This window comes from Nelumbo nucifera, chromosome 2 (genome assembly GCF_055504915.1).
Source record: "Nelumbo nucifera cultivar China Antique chromosome 2, China Antique-T2T, whole genome shotgun sequence".
Taxonomy (NCBI): Eukaryota; Viridiplantae; Streptophyta; class Magnoliopsida; order Proteales; family Nelumbonaceae; genus Nelumbo; species Nelumbo nucifera.
The window spans coordinates 7,879,069-7,901,057 of record NC_142650.1 but is presented as its reverse complement, the minus strand read 5'-3'; the positions used below and the strand labels follow the sequence as shown (position 1 = coordinate 7,901,057).

The following is a 21,989-nucleotide window of genomic DNA, read 5'->3' as shown; positions in this document are numbered from 1 at the left end:
TAGGGGCTCTAGTTGAGCCAAGAAAGTCCAGGAATCTGATTAGAATTGCAAAAAGTTTTATTTTATTTTTTTTCTGTTTATAGTTAAAGTAAAAATTGTATTAAAGAACGTGAGGGAAAAAGGCTCCTTTACAAGAAGATAAAAGTGTGGCAGTATGGCTCATATATGATGAATGTACACCTTAACAAATGATGAGTTATCCAAATATTATACTAAAAATTGCAAATATGATTAAACCTCCATGAAATCTGATAAGATGGAAGACCAACATGAAATTGTCCTTTAAATTTTCCAGCAAATTGAATTTCTGAGCCCTTCTAACTCTCAAAAACTGTACTATTATGCATTTGACACGAAGCAACAAACTTTTGCTAGGATTTGGAGTAACCAACTCTAATGCTGCAGGAATCTATTGTCATTTACACCAGAATATTCTTGAAAGCAAGGTTTAATTAAGAAGATTGCTGACCTAGGCAGCCTGCAAATTCTTTTAGCATTATGATCTTTCCTAATTTTGGAACATTGGATTGTGGTCAGCAGGTTAATAAAAAGTCAACTTCCCAATTTCTCACGTGGCATCTAAAACCAAGGGACTAGACCCACAAAGAAGCAATATTGGTCCCAAATCACCATAACCACTTGGTAAACAAGTTTTTGCTCATAACTTGTCAAGGCCCAAGAACAATCGGATCCCATTTTACGATGTGAAACTTCTTCTCTTCGTTAGGATAGTCCTTTAGGAAATCACTTTCTCAAGAGTGTCTATGACCTCAGCTGGCAAGGACGAAAGGAACATACAATAGATGAAGATATCTTCAGGTTTTCCCCCCTAAAGCTTTCTGGTTATTTAGGGGAAAAGGTTGCATGAATTATGATTTTTTTTATTTGTTTCATATGTTATGAAATTGGTTGCTTGGTTTGATTTGAATTTAACAATGGAGTTGGAACCATCAATTCCACAAATTTCATATTCTGTATTTGGGCCATTTTGCAGCATTATGGAATTCAGAAAAATTGGGCTTTCTGGCCACTAAATTCTGTATTTTAGAGGAATTGGAAATGACATGAGAGGACTAATCATTTTAAATCTATGGAATCAAGGCAGAAATGGTATCCAAATCCAATTCTGCTCACACAATCCAAATGCAACCCTTGTAGGAATCTAGAGTTTCTGGATAAGAAAAGTATTCTAAATTGATTTATGTAGTCTTCTGTGTCTTGATATTAGAAAAGGTATTGCTCTTTGTTTCTTTTTATAATTGTAATTTTTAAGTTGAAAAACCCCTGCATTATGATTCAAGGTTGACAAAGGAGTGGAAGCAACACTTGTTCAACTCCTTGAAACAGGCTTATTACATGCTGATCCACATCCTGGGAACTTGCGTTACATGGCTACAGGACAAATTGGGTACATTTCTTTCCTGCCTTCTTATCCTAAAGATAATCAGCTGCAATTTCCACTGTTTCTCTTAAAGTTGGTTTTGCTTTTGATAACTCTATGTAAAAGTTAATATACAAAACCAGAATTTCTACTTACTAGCTATTGTTTACTTCTCTCTGTTATGTCCCTGACAGGTTTCTGGATTTTGGTTTGCTTTGTCGGATGGAAAAGAAACATCAATTTGCTATGCTTGCATCTATTGTACACATCGTAAATGGCGACTGGGCTGCACTTGTCAATTCTTTGACAGAAATGGATGTTACAAGGCCAGGGACTAATCTACAACGTGTGGCTATGGTACTTCTCTAATTTTCTTAAGTTTTATCCTCCACAACTATATCAGTAATTTTTTTTGTTGCATTATGTAAAATATTCAATAACTTGATAACAGGAAACTATGACCTGTTCAATATTGATGTAATTATTCAATAATTGGATAGTAGGAAAGCATGATCTGTTGAGTATTATCATCATCTGCTTCTTCTGGTTTAGATGTATTTATCTTCTCAGTGCTTGCTTTATGTGGATCTTTTAATGAGGTTGTCAGCTGTGTCTGAGTGTTGTGGTAAATTTTGTGATTCAGGATTTGGAAGATGCCTTGGGAGAGATAGAATTTAAAGATGGAATTCCTAATATCAAGTTTAGTAGAGTGAGTATTGCATCTTAGCAACACTTTTAGTGTGTAATTTATGTTACCAATATCTCCATATCCATAGCACTTTTCTTTCTCATATTGGTAAAGCTGTATTCTTTTACTATTTACTAGGGATCCGTTTCTATTTAATGTTACTTTGGACAAACTGTTGTGTTCCTTTTTCCTTAATGATATTAGCAGCGTTATTGATTAAAGCAGAGAAGTGTTGGATGTCCAATTTTTCTTACCTTTATTTTATGCATTTACACCCATTATGGAAATTCAGGTCCTTTAATCGAATTATTAGGATCATCTATGCCTATGCATTATTTTGGGTGGTGCAAAAGAATTTGGATAATGGTGTATAGATAAACCTTTCAGAGATTATCATCCAATTGGTGAGGCTTTGACCTAGGGGATCTTGTATTGAGTCACACTGAATAGTGGCTTCCAATTGTGTTTTGAAGACAACCTGAAGTACCGTATTTTATATTTTAGTACTATTGATATTGATTGAAAAGTATAATACTATGTTATGACCCAGAAATTTGACACGCAGTTCACAGACTTACAGCAGCGTTCACACACTCGAACATCAACAAAAGAGACTAGTATTCATTCAGCAGAAAACATAAACAGTTGGTCGGTTCTTCGAGAGACCGCTGGCTCTCCCAAACACTCACAATATTCTTTACTCAAAAAAAAAAAACATACCACCCCCATCCCCCAAAGCCCCTTCTTATACTCTACTGATAGCATAACTGACTCCCTCTATAAATGCCCAGCTGGCCTAGTTATAAATGCCCAAAAACTCTTCTTATTCATAACTGGCATAGCTATAAATGCCCCAAGACTCACCTTATTCCCTCCAGCTATAATTGCCCTCATGTGATTAATTGTTCAATTATTTCCCCCCCCCCTTAGTTGATTGTTGACCTTTCCTCTTCCTGGCATTAATTGGGGCCTATCATTACCCGCCGCCCAAAGTCTAACCTTGTCCTCAAGGTTAAAATGTGGAAACTGGTCTCGAAGTAAGTCAAAAGGCTCCCAAGAATCTTCAAAATCAGGCAGGCCAAGCAGCAGGCCACGTACTGATATGTCCCTGCACAGGCATATTGGATGGATGCACACCACGTACTGATATGTCCCTGCACAGGCCAAGCAGCAGCGTCGCCCAATGCACAGATGGTGTGTCTGCTTTGTCACCTCTTGAAGCATGTCTATTTCCTCCAGCTTCGTGTTTCCAACCTTCTGCCTCTCCATGATCATCCACAGCCATCCTGTCCCCTCCTTGCATAGTGTGCACTGCCCACAAGTTTCATGCTTATAGAAATAAGAGAGCCTAGCAAATGCACCCACAATATCAGTTGACTTGTCCATCACAATTACAGCAGCTGTCCCTAAACTCGTTTGGACAGCCTTGAGTGCATCATAATCCATCAACACATCATCACATATGTGCTTTGGAATCAGGGGAACAGAAGAACCCCCTGGTATCACTGTAAGCAAATTATCCCATCCACCTCTAACTCCTCTACAGTGCCTCTCTATCAGCTCCTTCAATGGATTAGATGCTTTGCGAGACCTTCTGCGCCTCTTGCTCTTCCTGTATGCAAGCAACCAAATTACAACGGCCAAAGTTCTGCAAAGGATCATCCCACTAACAGTTGCAAGGATGATAAGATACTCCTTGTGGCGGCGCAGGTGGTAGCATGCGTTCTCTATATCAAGCATACAGATGAACTCATGAGAGTTGTTGCATCTCTCACCCACAAGGGTTGGCTGGCCATTAGTCACCAAAGTACAGGTATTGATCAGATTAATGCCTTTGCATGATGAATTGGAGCAATTGGAGTGAGGTGCCCCAGGGAAGATGGACTCATTCCAATGTGTTGCATTGTCAGACCACTTCCAACTAAAACCACCTGTAGAATTGAAGCCTCTTCCTCCAACCCAGCAGCCTCTTGCTGTATTAGTGCAGAGTTTTCCAGCAAAACTTAGTTCCTTGGCTGATGTCAGTGCTGCCAAGTGCCCATTATAATCCCTACATCGGGACTCGGATTCATCCCAATAACTGGAGTTTTCTATCAGCCCAAAACACTTGCTCTTATTTGGACTGATTACCCAATCATCAGGGCAAAGTGACTTATTTGAGCTGATCTCCCAACTAGTATGGAAAAGTTCTGCTGATTGATAAGCCCAAAGGGCCTGATTCTTATCCTCAATCTTCTGGACCGCAACCATTTTCCTGATCAACCCAACGGGTTCCATCTGTCGGAGTTTGGCCTGGATATCTGGGCGCAACCCATTCACAAAGGCTGCTTCAGGGACTGATTCTAGCAGGTCACGTAAGGGGGCAGAAAGCACCTCGAAATGGCGACAATATTCCTTGACAGTAGTGGATTGACGTAATGATAGAAGCTGGTTCTGCAAGTTTCCCTCCTGAGTTGATCAAAAACGTCCGAGGAGTTCCTTGAATTCTGCCCAACTTCGAAAAGGTCGTCGACCATCCTCCCAATAATACCATGCCAATGCATCACCCTCTAAACAGACCACTGCTGCCCGCAGACATTCCACCGGAAGCAAGCCATTAATCTCAAAATAGCGCTCTGCGCGAAACAGCCAGCCGTCTGGATTTTCCTCATCAAAAATAGGCAACTCCAACTTCCGAGGAAGTGAATCAGAAATACGTTCCGGGACTGTCATTGAAGGGGACGTCGGAACAGCTGCACTCTTCTCTTTGTCAGCCGCACGACTTGATGCGGATGCAGGAGGAGCATTGTCAGTTGTAGTCAAAGGAGCTGACAAGGTCTGTTGCTGAAGCAACAGATCAAATCGTCTTACCAAGTCTTGAACGGCTCCTTCCAGAGACGAGATCTTCGAAAGTCCAGCTGCTATCTCATCACGTAAGCCATCCATCTCCCACGAAATTCAGAATGCAGAGAAGTCAAGCGTTCTTCGAAACCCTCCACTTGCGATGCCACTTCCTTGCTGTCACTATGGCCGAGGAAAGACGCGCTCTGATACCACTGTTATGACCCAGAAATTTGACACGCAGTTCACAGACTTACAGCAGCGTTCACACACTCGAACATCAACAAAAGAGACTAGTATTCATTCAGCAGAAAACATTAACAGTTGGTCGGTTCTTCGAGAGACCACCGGCTCTCCCAAACACTCACAATATTCTTTACTCAAAGAAAAAACATACCACCCCCATCCCCCAAAGCCCCTTCTTATACTCTACTGATAGCATAACTGACTCCCTCTATAAATGCCCAGCTGGCCTAGTTATAAATGCCCAAAAACTCTTCTTATTCATAACTGACATAGCTATAAATGCCCCAAGACTCACCTTATTCCCTCCAGCTATAATTGCCCTCATGTGATTAATTGTTCAATTATTTCCCCCCCTTAGCTGATTGTTGACCTTTCCTCTTCCTGGCATTAATTGGGGCCTATCATACTATTAACAATTGTAAGATTTTTTATTCATTCTTCACCTTATTTTTCTCTCTTTTTTTTTTGGGGGGGGGGGAGGGGGGAGGGGGGAAGAGGATTATAGGATTTATCTATTTGTGCATTGTAAAGAGACTGGGCCGAATGGGCCCTAACAGCCTTTCGTGTGATATCCTTTATTTTATCTTTTATTTTATGTTGATGGGCCTCACTTAATGGGCATGTTATTTGTTCTTATTTTATTTTTTTTATGTAACTGCCAAGCTGGCCGCCCACTTAAGGGTATACTTGTCATCATCAATTTTTTAGAGATTAATAAAATAGGGTTAGAGGAGAAGGGTGATTAATTCGATTTCTTCTTCTCTTACCTCTTCTCTTCGCCATCTTCCTCTCTTATATAGTTTTATTCAGATCTGTTCTATTCTACTAATCACTAAGTTTAATCTTGATATTAGAGGACTGATTTACATCTTGGTACCATAGCAGGTTCAGTTCCTCTTCCTTCTTTATTCTTTTGTTTCTGTACACTCTAAAATCAAGAGAGTGTATGGAGAGATAGGTTCTCTATAGTATAGAGAATCACTTGCCTAGTTGGTAGAAGGGTTTAGAGAGTTTAGTTCTGGCCAGTTTTTTCCAAGAAGTGATGTTATTTTACTACTACCCAAAACCCTAGCCGACTAGAGATTTTCAATGTTACCAAGAAAGGTGAAGCTTGGGTGTGGCGCTCTATGCTTGGAAGGTGTCTTGTGACTGCTAAGGGAGGGCGGTTCAGGTTTGGAAGAGTTTGGGTTAGTCTGGTGGGTGCGACAGTGTCTTCTCTCTTCCTCTCATCTGCTGGACGGAGCAAAACCCTAGTTTACATAGTCAAAATTTTCTGTTCTTTGATTTCCGTTTGATTAATGGAGGCATACGGAAACCTGCTTCATTAGATTTCATTTTGACTGGTGTTACCACAATTAAGCTAGATGGGACGAACTATCTTGCTTGGGCACAGTCTATAAAAATCTATGTTTATAGTAGAGGAAAACTTGGGTATCTCACAGGTAGCAAGGTGAAACCCGAAGAGGCAGACCCTGAATTTGAAAGATGGATGCAAGAGAACTATACTGTTATAGGATGGTTAGTCAACTCTATGCAACCCCATATAAGCCAGCACTATCTCTGGATGTCTTCGGCTAAGGAGATATGGGACAGTGTAACTGAGACCTATTCATAGAAACTGAATGTAGCCAAAGCATACAATTTGAAAAGTGATGTGAAGAACCTGAGACAGGGGGAGAAGAGTGTGGCAATCTACTACTCTATACTAAAATCCCTATGGCAGGAAATTAATGTTATGGAGACAGTGGTATGGGAGAGTAAAAAGGATGCTGAAATGTATAGAAAACTAGTGGAGAGAAATAGGGTGTTTGAGTTTCTCACTGGACTCAACCCTGAGTTTGATATTATCAGACAGAACATTTTGGCCAGGGATGAGGTTACTCTTTCACAGGCATATGCTATAAGTAGTGAGGAGAGTAGGCGGCAGGTGCAGTTGCAGAGTCCATCTACAGAACATTTTGCACATGCGGGAATGAAACCGAAGGGCCCTACTGAGAAAAGAGAGCAAATGTGTGAATATTGCAAGAAACCACAGCATACAAAGGACACCTGCTGGAAGCTTCTTCCTGATAGGTTTAAGAACAATAATAACCCTAAGAAGGGCAGTCAGGTGGGAAAATCCAAGACTACTAATGCTGCTACAGTGCCTGAAGGGGGAAGTAAGAAAAGCGAAGAAAAATCAACTATTGAGCAGTTGGCTGCAATGAAGCTGGATTTTGAGAAGTATGGGAGGCTCCTAAATCACCTGGAAGCTACGGTTTCTTCAACTCACCCTTTCAACAGTACATCATCTTCATCGGATTTTGCTCACTCAGGTACTCGTGCTTCTACGAATCATGCTTCAACTTCAGGTAATCATAAAATCCCTTGGATTATTGATTCCGGTGCATCAGACCATATGACCAGCCTATCTAACCTGTTTTGCTCATATCACCTCCTCTCTGGGAAAGAGAAAATATCCCTTGCCGATCGGTCCCTTGCCCCCATCTCTAGTAAAGGTGATATAAAGACCTCTGACACCCTGTTCTTATCTTCTGTTCTTCATGTCCCTAAGCTTAACACAAACCTCTTATCTGTTAGTAGCTTAACAAAGTCAATGAATTGCAGCATAACTGTCTTTCCCACTCATTGTGTTTTTCAGGACCTGCAATCTCGGAGGATGATTGGGAGTGCCCATGAGGCGAACGGAATATACTTGCTGGACACACCAGATCAAGCTTTGGGACCACCTCATGGAGTTGCCTTAGAGTCAGTCGTGTCAGTCTGTTAACAAAATTTTATTATGTCATTTTCGGTTTGGTCACTTGTCCTTTTTTTCTTTGAGTCATCTGTTCCCAAATATGTTTAAAGGAGTGTCTTTATCGAGTCTTCATTGTGAATCATGTGAGCTGGCAAAGCATTGTAGACATTCCTATTCAATTAGTAATAAAAGATCATTTTCTCCTTTCCATATTGTTCACTCTGATGTGTGGGGGCCATATCACATGCCAACCATGGGGGGTTACAGGTACTTTATCCTTTTTATTGATGATTATTCACGTTACACTTGGATTTATCTCATGAAATCCAGGGATGAAATACCAGCTATTGTGAAAAATTTTCATGAACTCATCCTCACCCAGTTTAATACCTGTATCAAAATATTCCGCTCTGACATTGCTAAGGAGTATTTTGAGAGAACCCTCTCCACCTATCTTGAAACTTTTGGGGTTATTCATCAAAGTTCTTGTTCCTACACTCCACAACAAAACGGGGTGGCGGAAAGAAAGAACAGGCATGTGGTTGAGGTTGCCAGATCCCTCTTATTTGCATCCCATGTTCCTATAAAGTTTTGGGGAGATGCTATTCTTACTGCTACCTTTCTGATCAATCGTATGCCCTCCCGGGTCCTTGGCTTTAAAACCCCTTTTAGTCTTCTCTTCCCGGATGAGGGTCTCTTTTCTCTTCCTCTCCATGTGTTTGGGTGTACTTGCTATGTGCGTATTCATAGTCACCAAAGGCACAAGTTTGAACCTAAAGCTCATAAGTGCGTGTTTCTGGGATATGCTTCCACATAGAAGGGTTATTGCTGTTTTGATCCAGTTCGTGGCACCCGCTTTGTATCTCGGGATGTCACCTTTGCAGAGTTGACTCCCTTCTTTAGTATTCTTCCTGAGGGGGAGAAATCTGATGAGTATTTTTCTATGTCTCCAGCTGTTCCTCTTCCCATCCCTTGTGAGTCCGATCATGGGGTGTCCAACTCTTCCACTGGACCTACCCCTGATGTCCCTGCTCCCCCTCTTGCTTCTGCTCCTGCTCTCCAAAGGTGGTACCAAAGGCAGAGATTCAAACATGTGCAGGTTGTTTCCACTCCTTCAGAAGAGCATCTTGCCACTCCCATCATTCCTGAGGAAACAGGTCAGCCCTCTACTGACCCATCTCAGACTGTTCCAGACCTTGACCTTCCTATTGCTCTTTGCAAGGGCAAGCGGAAGTGTACAGCCCATTGTATCTCCAAACACTTATCTTACAGCCTTCTCTCCCCTTCCTACTACTCTTTTCTTGCCTCTATTTCTTCCCATGTGATACCCAGGTCTGTACCGGAAGCTTTATCTCAAGCTGAATGGAGGGAAGCTATGATGACCGAACTTGATGCATTGCATAAGAATCATACTTGGGATATTGTGGACTTGCCGAAAGGGAAGGAACCAGTGGGTTGTAAATGGGTGTTTATTATTAAATATCACTCTGATGGCTCTGTTGAGAGGTTTAAGGCTCGGTTGGTTGCTAAGGGTTACACCCAAATGTATGGCATTGACTATCTTGAGACATGTGCTCCTGTAGCTAAGATGACTTCAGTCAGGGTTTTACTTTCTCTAGCAGCTACTTTTGACTGGCCCCTACACCAGTTCGATGTTAAAAATGCCTTCTTGAATGGAGAACTGCATGAAGAGGTCTATATGTCTCTACCTCCAGGAGTGTATGGGAAAGAAATGAAAGGCAAGGTGTGTAAACTACACAAATCTATTTATGGTCTCAAACAATCTCCTCGGGCTTGGTTTGAGAGATTTCGGGCTGCTCTTGTCTCTTTTGGCTACATTCAAATACAATCTGATCATACACTGTTCTTGAAGAGAAATGACTCTCTGGTGACCTTCTTGATTGTTTATGTTGATGATATTGTGGTCACGGGTAATGACATTGAAGAGGCCAGTAAACTAAAAGCATTTCTCAACTCTGAATTTGAAATCAAAGATTTGGGAGATCTTCGGTATTTCCTAGGCATTGAAGTTGCTTGATCTAAGGATGGTATATTCATATCTCAGCGCAAATATGTCCTTGATCTTCTTGCTGAAACTGGTAAACTTGGAGCTAAACCCATCTCCACTCCCATTGATCCTAATCATAAGCTTTCTGCCAAAGATGGTGAACTTTTGTCTGATAAGGGAGTGTTTCAGAGACTGCTTGGGAAGCTATTATACCTTTGCATGACTCGGCCAGATATTTCCTATGCAGTCAGTATTATCAGTCAGTTTATGCATTCTCCCAGAGATACTCATCTAGCTGTTGCAGAAAGGGTTCTGTGCTACTTGAAAGGTACTCCAGGGAAAGGTATTCTATTTGCTAAGCATGGTCACATGAAGCTGTAAGCCTTTACTGATGCAGATTGGGCAGCATGTATTGATGACAGAAGGTCCACCTCTGGTTATTGTGCTCTGGTTGCTGGGAATATTGTGTCTTGGAGGAGTAAGAAACAATCAGTATTTGCTAGATCCTCAGCTGAAGCAAAATACAGGGTAATGGTTCATGGTGTGTCATAATTACTATGGCTACGATCCCTTCTAGAGGAATTGGGGGTGGACTACGAGAAACCAATGATGCTCTATTGTGACAACCAAGTTGTTATCAACATTGCACATAATCCTGTTTAATATGACAGAACTAAGCACATTGAGGTTGATAGGCATTTCATAAGGGAAAGAGTTTCTTCAGGAGAAGTTTGTTTACCATTTATCACATCAGAAGAGGAACTGGCTGATATCTTGACCAAGGGAGTTCCTAGGGGGAAATTGACACACTATATAAGCAAGCTGGGCATGATTGACATCTATGCTCAGCTTGAGGGGGAGTGTAAAGAGATTGGGCCGAATGGGCCCTAACAGCCTTTCGTGTGATATCCTTTATTTTATCTTTTCTTTTATGTTGATGGGCCTCACTTAATGGGCCTGTTATTTGTTCTTATTTTATTTTCTTTATGTAACTGCCAAGCTAGCTGCCCACTTAAGGGTATACTTGTCATCATCAATTTTTTAGAGATTAATAAAATAGGGTTAGAGGAGAAGGGTGATTAATTCAACTTCTTCTTCTCTTACCTCTTCTCTTCGCCATCTTCCTCTCTTATACAGTTATTCAGATCTGTTCTATTCTGCTAATCACTAAGTTTAATCTTGATATTAGAGGACTGATTTACATCTTGCATCATTCCTTTTCTTCAGTTTCTTTGTCGTAATCTTATGCATGTGCTTCTTTTTATTGCCTGAATTTGACTCACGACTATAATTATTTTTGAATTTTTTTGAAGGTTCTAAGTAAAATCTGGTCCATAGCACTCAAGTATCATTTCCGTATGCCACCATACTATACACTAGTCCTGCGATCTCTAGCATCCTTAGAAGGTAAGATGATGCTGAATACTGTATTCCTTAGAGTTCTCATATTTCTTTCATGGTTTGTGCACTTTATTGGAATTTCATTTTTTACAAAGCCATCTGTATTTTTTCTGGCTTCAATAAATCCATCTGATTTAATCTGGTAAAATTGGAAATATAGAAAAGGCCATTACTCAATGTTGGCTGCAGCTATTTGGGGTCTTGGGAAGGGTGGGCTGGCCCCTTATAAAATTAGAAATTTGTGTACTATATATATGTATTTATCAATGATACCTGGACAAATGTATGTGGGTGCCATAGATGAATAAATGTTTTGCAATATGTACTGGTGTGATCTTTTGACCATAGATTATCAGTAAGTTCTGTATAGAATACTAAGCAAATAAAATGTCTATAACAGTAAGCAAAATTAAATACCAAATCTGCATTCCCTGTAAATTTGAAGTTCTATTGTAGACACCACAGGTTGTTATAGGTGGTTACATACTTGCATCCAGATCTACAGGGCAATCATAAAATACCCTGGTTGGACAATCACTGCCTGAAGCTCAACCAACACAACTTTTTCCTGTGGAAATTTGTCCTTCTATAGAGTTTAATGTTATGAGTCTCTATGAAGCTAGAAGTATCTCCATATTATTATATTAGATATTTAGTATGGTCTTTATGTGGGTCCCAGAACATCACAATCTTGAAGTAAAAGTGAAGATGGCCTCAAGTCTATAACTTTGCCTACAGCCATGGATTTTCATGTTAGAACATGCCAAACACCTTAATTTTGGTATCTCAGAATTCGGAAAGCTTAATAGATTGCTTACTTGAGGAGTGCATACTATGTGATTGGACATGATTTTAGAGCATTGTGATCAACTTGTGGACAACACATGACTTCGTATTATTTTTGGGTTGTTTATCTTTTATTGTTGCATCTAATAGGGACTGGTTTTGGTAGTCATTTTATTGTAGAATTTGGTAATAAAGTTGTGATGATAAAAAAATTAGTAAAATGTTCTACGTAGTCTTTGTGTGCTTTGAAATTTCCATACGAGGCCCATAAAATTGCGAGAAAAAAAAAATATTGACAAAGAATTTGTTTTCCTTTTCTTTCCCTTTTTGGTATGATTCTGACTCCAGCCATGATAAGTTAACTCTCAAGAACTTCCTTGATAATGAAACTCCACCAAGGCCTTTATTCGAGAAGAGGTGTGACTCAGATTCTTGTGCAAGAAGACAAGATAATTACAATTTATATTAATGCTTTTTTTTTAAAGACAATAGAGATCTTTGTGAAAATAAAATTGGTAGTGTTGGAGGTATATTAAGTAGCATTGTAAAGGTAGTGCCCAGAATGAAGAGGGGAGGGATCAGAATAGTTAAAGCAGGATAGGGTTTAAATGCCAAATTCCCTTTAGTTGAAGCTTCCTTAAAAGTTGAGCTGGGAGAATTGTGACTATCTTCTTTAATTTATGCACATAAAGGTAGTGCCCGGAGTGAAGAGGGGAGAAGTCAGAATAATTAAAGCAGGATGGAGTTTAAATGCCAACTTCCCTAGAGTTGAAGTTTCTTGAAAGGCTGTTTCCAAGATGCAACCTGGGTGACTGGGGTTCAAATCTTGGAAACAACCTCTTTGTATGTGCACGGGGTGAGGCTGCATACATCTCTCCCTCCCCAGACCGCATTGGCAAGAGCCTCCATGCACTGGGCTGCCCTTTTCTTTAATTAATGCACTTATAGGTTTCTTTAACAAAGAAGAGGATATTAAAGCAAGGAGAGAAGAGGCTCCCTAATTGTGTACTGTCATAACCATCAGACTTGGCTACCCTAGATGATGATATTTAGAACCCAAAATATTAATTATTTTCTACATAGCATGATGTGCATAGTTTAGAACATATCTTGTTCTCAAAACTTGATATTAGGTATATTCTGCTATGAAACTTTGGGATAAATAGTAGTATGGTGCCTATATTTAAGAACAAAGGTGTTATAAAAAGTTGTAATAACTATCAAGGGATTAAACTCATGAGCCACACTTTGAAACTTTGGGAGAGAATAATTGAACAAAGATTATAACTTGAAATAAGTGCATCAGAGAACTAATTTGGTTTTATGCCAGGGAGATCAACCATGGAAGATATATTTTTTCGAGATGATTGATAAAAAAGTTCAGAGAGAAGAAGAAAGATCTTCATATGGTGTTCATTGATCTAGAAAAGGCTTACGAGTTATGATAGAGTTCCTAGAGAGATAGAATGGTGGGTCTTGGAAAAGAAAGGGGTATATAGACCTAATTAAGGATATGTATGAGGGGGCAACAATCAATGTTAGAACACTAGTGGGAGAGACTTCAGATTATACAATTACAATGGGTCTTCACCAAGGTTCAGCACTTGGCCCTTATCTATTTGCACTGATCATAGATGAATTGATTAAACATATTTAGGAAGAAGTTCCATGGTGCATGTTGTTTGCTGATGACATTTTTTAATTGATGAAACTAATGAAGGATTAAATCAAAATTAAGCTTATGGACAAATGCCCTAGAAACAAGAGGTTTTAAAATACATAGGACTAAAATAGAGTATATGACATGTGAATTTAGTAATAATAGGAGTGTAAATCATGATACGCTTAAGGTTGGAAACCAAGAGATAACTATAACTCAATGTGATCATTTCCAGACCTTGGTTCAATAAGTCATAACAAGGGAGAGATTGAGGAGGATGTCACTCAGAAAATTAGAGCAGGTTGGGCAAAATTGAGGGGTGCATCTGGACTTTTGTGGATAGGAGAATATCACTTAGATTAAAAGGAAAATTCTATAAAACAGTTGTAAGGTCAGCTATGTTGTATGGAGCATAAGTGTTCTGGCAGTCAAGAAACAACATGTTCAGAAAATGAGTGTGACAGAAATGCGAATGATAAGATGGATGATTGGAAAACCTAGAAAGGAAGGATAGGATCAAGAATGAAGCCATCTGTAGAAACCTAGGAGTAGCTCCAGTAAGTGATAAAATGAGAGAGAGTAGGCTAAGATGGTTTGGTCATTTGCATAGAAGACCACCAACAGCTCCAGTTAGAAGAAGTGATTTGTTACAAGTGGAAGGGGCTAGAAGAGATAGGGGTAGACCACAAAGGAAATGGGTAGTAGTAAGAAATGATTTAAGCACTAATAATTTAACAGTGGATATGGTTTTAAATAAAATGGATTGGCGAAACAGGGTTCATGTTGCCAACCCCATATAGTTGGGATAAAGCATGGTGCATGGATGATGATGATGGTGATGATGATATATCCTGCTGGAAGCTCTTTCTTTAGTTTTTTTCCCAACTCCCTTGCATTGTTTTCTTGATATATCTTTGGTTTTGCTTTATTTCATTTGATTTCCCTCTCCCTCTCATATTTGGTTTTGCAATCATTAAACCCATCAGTTTATATTCATTTTCTTTATGGGACCTCTTCAGGATTGGCTGTAGCTGCAGATAAAGATTTTAAGACATTTGAAGCTGCATATCCTTATGTTGTCCAAAAGCTTCTCACTGATAATTCAGCTGAAATGAGGAGAATCTTACATTCGGTATTACAGACCATATACTGATTACTCTGTCTTTCTATTAAGTATCAGATGACATTTGTTACTGAGCCTTTGTTCAGGGATGATTCCTACTTCTGGTAATATTGATAAGGGTTACTCTATGATCTTAATATTTTAAAGGGGAGGAATTCGGGCGCATCCCATTTCTGTTCCACTATAACCAAGCTCGTCATGAACCTGATATACATGCAAGCAAATTACGTTCATATCAAATAATTGCTTATATCTTACCTCACCATGGTTATCTGGATTATTTGAAGTCTCCTTAATACCACTTTAAATGAACTTGGGATCCATATTTTGCTTAGAATCAGTACTAGAGGTTGCCATATTCTCCTTTTAAATAAATAAATTAATAAAACTCACTAATGGAATTATCACCACCAAAAAGCAATTAAGAGATCAAATCCAGATCACAACCCAATGAGGGGGTGATACTAGAGAGGTTAACACTAAAATAGAAAAAGAGAAGAGTTAAGTGCTTGCTCTCTCCATAAAATGAGACGCCACTTGATTCCATAGATTCAGAAAATCATAGGGAATCAAAAAATACCTGAGCAGTAACTTGATTGAATCCTAGACAACATCAACAAATTGAAAACTGCAATATCTGATTTTTCTTTCCTAATTTTTGGGGAGCAAACTCTAGGATTCCTCATAAGCTCCAAAAAATTATTTGAGTATCTCCAAGAATCTCTAAAGAATTTTATCATTCAAAAATAAGTGGTTAACCTTCTCAAACCTCTGCACAGTCAACTAATCCTAGACCAGAATGGACTTCAAATTGAGAAAAGAAAAAAATCACAGGAAGTTACATGCTCCGATACCAACTTTCTGTTTTTAGATTGATTTGATTAGGTTAGAATAGAATAGAATAGAATAGAAGAAAATAAGAGAAAAGAGAATAGAACACCTGGTTTGGGAGAAGAGAAATAGACTGATGTGCAGCCCTCTTTCACCATCTATACGCAATACATATTTCAATGCATTCTTTGGACAAAAGAAATGAAATTTGTGGATTATCTATAAAATACCTTGGTCAGATGTCATTTTTTTTAAATTAGTTTCTGATTAATTTCTTAATAATGAGACTTGACCCTGAATGCATACCATATTTTCATGTTTTCATTTTCATCCATCTACAGGAGTGATATTATAATTGCTTCATTTGTTAATATTGAATTTGTTGTAAATGCTATCAAGTCAATTGATTCCATTATTTTTCTATCTGTTTAATTTCTTTGCACTTGTTCAGGTAGTTTTCAACAAAAGGAAGGAATTCCAATGGAAAAAGCTAGTTCTTTTCTTAAGAGTAGGCACAAATAGGTAAATTATTTTCTATAGTCAGGTAGTTTTCAACTACATGTCTTTCCATCTTTTTAATACTACTTGTTGCACTTGAATGTCTCAAGTAACAAGGACTAAAAAGTTACTATGTTATACGAAAAGCTAATCTGTTAAGGCTAGTTTATTTTTATGGTCAGTTTTATTTGAAAATAAACCTAAAGAAAAACCACTATACTTTCTTGAATATAATACAACTATAAATAAAAATACTACCCTTAGTTTTCCTATAAACATCACTTTTGTACTTTTACTGGTTAAAGAAAAGGAAAACAAGTGTAGCTTTTCTTTTTTTTATTGTACTACTCTGGCTTAAACAAGAACTCTATCTCTGTAGCTTCAAGTTACCAGTGTGGTCTCATGATTGTGTATTTTCCCGATTATTGCTCCTGCTACATTTATAGTATATTATGACTTTTATTTGTTCAGAATCACAAGTTTCTTTTGTGGAGGCAAACGAGTGGTATGTTGGGTGGGGGGCATATAAGGAACTCCTCTGGTTCACTTGCCCAAAACAAAAGAATATGGAAGCCAAGATATCAGGCATAATTTTCTTTTGGAAATAAGTGCTAATTGGTTGCTTCATATGGACTTTTGAATGTGGTGTCTGGTTTGAGTTTTTCTTACAGGTAGACTTTCACAATATTCTTTTCTAAAGTTCTATTTTACTATGTGCAATTCAGGAGAGGTTTGCACAGGATGACAACATCAAACCCTACTAATTCGCTTGCATGCACCTCAAATGGACACAGTGGTGTATTTGATGTTGCAAACTTCGTTTTCAGGCTTTTACCATCTAAAGATGGTGTTGTGCTGAGAAGACTTCTGATGACTGCGGTGTGTCTCTTCATCTGTTTCCCTCCTAAGAAATTTAGCACTTATTATATTTGTAGGGGAATGTTACCAAAGCTTGAGCAGCATGGTCCAATTATCAGGGTATACATGTGGAGAAAAGGACAAAACACCAGTCCCTTTTATTGACAAAATTGTCCCTGGTGTATTGCCATTTTCACATACGCATAGACAAAACAACCCTTGGACTGCTGTTACTCAAGTTTCCTTAGTGTTCTCCATGTTTTGTTTTAGTACTCATTTTTTTAGGGTCTAGAAAGTTGTATAGTATAAGATGGATCATGAAATTTCGGAGTACAGATCTGGTCTCAACACAGGGTCCCAACAACCGGTCCCAAGTCCCAATAGCTATTGCAGCCATGCATTGGGAACATCTAAGGACAAGAGAGGTGCTCCCAATGCATGGCTGCACTGGCTGTTGGAACCCCGTCTTGGGACCAAATCCAGGCTTGAAATTCCATGTCCACCATCCAAAAAAAAGGGAAAAGAAATGAAAAGAAAAATAAACACTTGTCGAACAGTCCAATATATTTCTGTTAGACAGGACCATTAGATTTGGTGTCTTGAGTCTGGATTTCTTGAAACATGCCAACTATTTGCATTATCTGGACCATTCCCTGTGTGCCATGTAGCAAGGGTGGGAAATCATAAAATTTGTTTTTGTTGCTTCCCATCCTGAAAAGCAACATTATTGGGTGCTTAAAACTGTGTGCCTGTTTTTTCAATTAACAGGATGGTACTTCATTAGTCCGAGCTATGGTTTCCAAGGAGGCAGTTTTCTTCCGCCAACAAGTCAGTAGGGCTCTTGCAGATGTGCTTTATCAATGGATGGTAAAAGCTCTCGGACAGGATGACACCAGAAGCCAATATGCTTCATATATTAGATCCACATGTGTGCCCCAGAGAGAAGTGCTAACATCTTCTGGACCATCCACTTTCGTCTACGACTATCAGTCTTTCCTCAAGGATCGTCGGTTTAAAGTGATCTTTTACAAGATACTAGCCTCTGCAAGAAAAGATACTTTGTTAATGGTCAGGCTCTGCTGGGCTTCTTTTGTGATTCTCGTTACAGCTTCAGCCTCAGCTTGTCGTCGGGTTTTACTTTCCTGGTCGGAGACTTGCAGGAAATCTGTGTTATTGGCTCCCAGGCGGTTGGCCATCAGCAGTTAGTGTGTGGGTGGGTGGTTGGCGACTTGGCGCCTCTCAAAATGCCGACTCCATGTGTAAATTGTAAAATGTTTCATAGAATCTTCAGCAACTCTGACTCACCTTTTTGTATAGTAAGTTTTGTAGTGAAGCCTAAAGCGGCTATCGATGAAGGTCGAGTTTGGTAGATGTTCCCATGTTCCACAGTAAAATGCTAGACAACGTGTGTAAGTTGTAAAATGTTCCAGAGTCTCCTACTTCTACGAGTAGAGCTTGGACGAAAGGATGTCGAGTGGATATCCTTGAATTGGTAGATGTTCCATTTATCTGTACATGCATTGAATAGTGAGAAATGATATGGGGATTGAGTCCGTCTGGAAAAATAGACTTTGTCGTTTCTCTGAGAACACTAGCCGTTGCCATAATATGCCAAACGTATGAAAAGTGGCATCTGATTATTGAAGCGGATTCGCAGGTGATAGTGGGATGGGGTTGGCTGAAGGATCCGGAATTAACAAGGAATATGACAACAGAGTTCAATGGAATGGGTTGGCAGATCATTAAACTTAGCTGATTCACTTGCAAAATAAGGGGTTTTCTGGGATTTTCATTTTGGGCTTCCGTGTAATTTCCTATTGTAATTATAATTCTTTAATTAGTTTTAAAGGAAATGTTGCATCTTGTGCCTTTGTGCCTTTTCATGGGTTGCATATAATAAAATCTTACTCATTTATCAAAAAGAAAAAAGTATGAGAAGTGACTTTTAACTATTATTGCAAAAGGTTTGATTGGGATACAATCCACTCCTCTCAGGATCTGGATGTTACGGCTGCAAATGATCGACATACAAGTAGATCCAAATTTCATTCACTAATATTAGGATTTGAATTGAACCTTGCCCATCGGATTTGTATCAGATTCCAATCACATTTCATTGCAATTTTTTTGTAAAGTCTCCAAAGGCTAATCCATTTGACTTGGTTATATAAGGAATCAGAAACAAATTTCATTCACTAATATTAGGATTTGAATTGAACCTTGCCCATCGGATTTGTATCAGATCCCAATCACATTTCATTGCAATTTTTTTTGTAAAGTCTCCAAAGGCTAATCCATTTTACTCAGTCATACAAGGAATCAGAAAATCAGATGCTACAGTACAGATCAAGATATATAAAAATGACTTTGATATTATATATTTTGAACAAAATGAATTTGAAAATAATTGTGGCAGTGGTATATATAATATACTGTGGAGCAAGGCTTAAAGTATCGATACAAGGCATATTGGTACTTTTTTAAGTTTTATTTATTTATTTTTTCACAACCGGTTCAAAGGGGTCGGTTTAAGGCCCGGCTACCTTCTAAACCAATGTCTGACCCGATACAACCCCTGGAGGGATGTATTGGTAAGCCATTGGCACGATTCGTATCAGGCGATATGGGCTGATATGTATCGATACTTTGAACCTTGCTGTGGAGTGGACCCATCGATTTCATCACCCACTGGGTGTGCGTGTGAAGACCACTTTTGTATATGCCACCTGTTCATGAGTTGATTTTTTTCAAGAGTTTTTCATGTATTTTTTTAGCTTGACTTGGGAAAAGTTTGATTTAGCTTGTGGTCTAAATTGAGTTTTGAGCTTAGTTCGAGCCAGTAAAGTTAAGTTTATGAGGCTCGCAAGTTTAATTGAGCTTTTATTCCTTAATTTTTATATGTAAAATAAAAAATATTTTTTTATTCTTATAGAATGTTTGGCTCACGTTTGAGCTTGAGTTGAGCTGAATTCAAATTTACGAGCTTTTAGGTTAAGTTGAATTCAAACTTAAACCTCTAATTTGAATGAATTGGGATCTGCTCCTTATAGAGAATCCTCAAACTGATCTCACAGTCCCATCCCACCATATATTAGCATCTCTCGTGAATAATGACATACAAGTACAGGAGATGCTTTCCATGTAGATCTGGAACATATTGTGAGATTGGTGTCAGGAGCGATTTGTGAGGAGCATATTCGAACTCAATTGAAATCGAGCTCGAGCATTTTTTTTGGCAAGCCAAACCTGAATAGATAGATATTGTGGCTCGGCTCAAATCCACACCTAAATTTCGCTTCTCAAGTGTGAGCCCAATGGGATATGGGACCGATGTTAAATCCATCCTGTTAGACCGTTAGAGCTAGTGAACCCAAACCAAAAACTATTCTCAATTTCTCACCCATTTCCCTTACGGAAGAGAGTATTGCCATTTGCTAAACGCCAAAGCTCAGGGTCTGCAATTCATGATAAAACCAAGGCAAGCTTCGAAGACAAATTCACTATCTCTGTCTTTATGAGTGAACTAGACTTAGGCCCTGTTTGATTTCACTTAGAAGCACTTGTTTTAATAAGTGCTTATTTTAAGTGTTGGGACCACACATTAAGTGGTAAAGAAGTACTTATGTGTGTTTGGTAAAAAAGTCGTCAAGAAGTAATTTTTTAAAAAAGTACTTATAAAAAAAAGTAACCTTAGGTTTTTTTTTTCAACACTTCTTGGAGAAGTGCTTTTTCAAATCGAATATAACGATCCAATCCCTAAATATTTTTTTAATACCAGTTTTACCCCCAAATGAGGGTTTTCTTCCCTTTCCTCCTATTTGAACACAATAGACGCTGGGGTTAGTGAACTCAGTTGCAGGTCCACTGGCGACGATCCACGATGAAAAAAAACGGGCGGCAAACCTATTGTTTTGCCGTTTTGACTCTTTTTGTGCATATTTTTTTTATTTAAAACACTTTGAAGGTTTTTTTTAACGCATGAAACCTCTCTATTCTCCATGTTCGCAGATTTGTGATTAGGTAAGTTTAATGGTGACACCCCACAGTCCAGCTGCCAGTGAACTAATGTTAGTTCGCCCAAACTCCTCCCCTCCATGTTTGATGTTATTTTTTGTTTTTTTGGGTGAATATTTGTCTAATTCAATTTTTTCAGATTGTTTAAGTGAGAATTCCGAAATATTTATGTTTTTTTTTTTGCATTGTCTATGTGATGGTTCCTATGCATAAGTAGGATTTTTTGCATTGTCTATGTGATGGTTCCTATGCATAAGTAGATTTTGTTTTGCATTTTTTTTGTTGAAAATCATGCAAAAAATATGCTGAAATATGTGGGTTACAGTTTTTCTTAATTTTTTTTGTATGAATAATTAGTTAAATGTTTATATTTTCTTGATTTGTGATTTCATTTTTCTTTATTTTTATATGAATAGTTGTGATGTTTTTTATATATTGTTATTATTATATAATAATAATATTATTATTGGTATTATTATATATTATATATTATTATTATTATTATCATCATCATCATCATCATCATCATCATCATCATCCACATGACACTCCATATGTGGGTCCATGTGGGCTCTCATGTGCATATTTTTCTGACTCTTTTTGTGCATATTTTTTTTATTTGAAACACTTTGAAGTTTTTTTTTTAACCTAAAACCTCCCTATTCTCCCTGTTCACAAATTTGTGATTAGGCGAGTTTAACGGTGACACCCCACCATCCAGCTGTTGGCGAACAAATGTTAGTTCGCCCAAATTCCTCCCCTCCATGTTTGATGTTATTTTTTGGTTTTTTGGGTGAATATTTGTCTAATTCGATTTTTTTTTCAGATTTTTCAAGTGAGAAATCCAAAATATTTATGCTTTTTTTTGCATTGTCTATGTGATGATTCCTATGCATAAGTAGGATTTTTTTTTTTGTTGAAAATCATGCAAAAAG

At 38.4% G+C, this 21,989-nt stretch overlaps 1 protein-coding gene across 2 annotated transcripts in view; it reads left to right on the top strand.

The window, feature by feature from the left end:
• ATATH8 (Protein kinase superfamily protein) overlaps positions 1-18,903 on the top strand; it is a 46,838-nt gene extending 27,935 nt beyond the window's left edge. The window contains exons 9-16 of one of the 2 annotated variants that reach the window (XM_010255331.3): positions 1,302-1,408; positions 1,576-1,738; positions 2,025-2,090; positions 11,197-11,290; positions 14,750-14,862; positions 16,136-16,206; positions 16,908-17,061; positions 17,809-18,903. In XM_010255331.3, the coding sequence (XP_010253633.1) occupies positions 1,302-1,408; positions 1,576-1,738; positions 2,025-2,090; positions 11,197-11,290; positions 14,750-14,862; positions 16,136-16,206; positions 16,908-17,061; positions 17,809-18,246 (1,206 nt within the window). In that variant the 3' untranslated portion in view covers positions 18,247-18,903. The remainder of the gene's footprint in view (positions 1-1,301; positions 1,409-1,575; positions 1,739-2,024; positions 2,091-11,196; positions 11,291-14,749; positions 14,863-16,135; positions 16,207-16,907; positions 17,062-17,808) is intronic. The other variant, XR_016081991.1, reaches the window with a different exon arrangement.
• Positions 18,904-21,989: the final 3,086 nt, after the last annotated feature.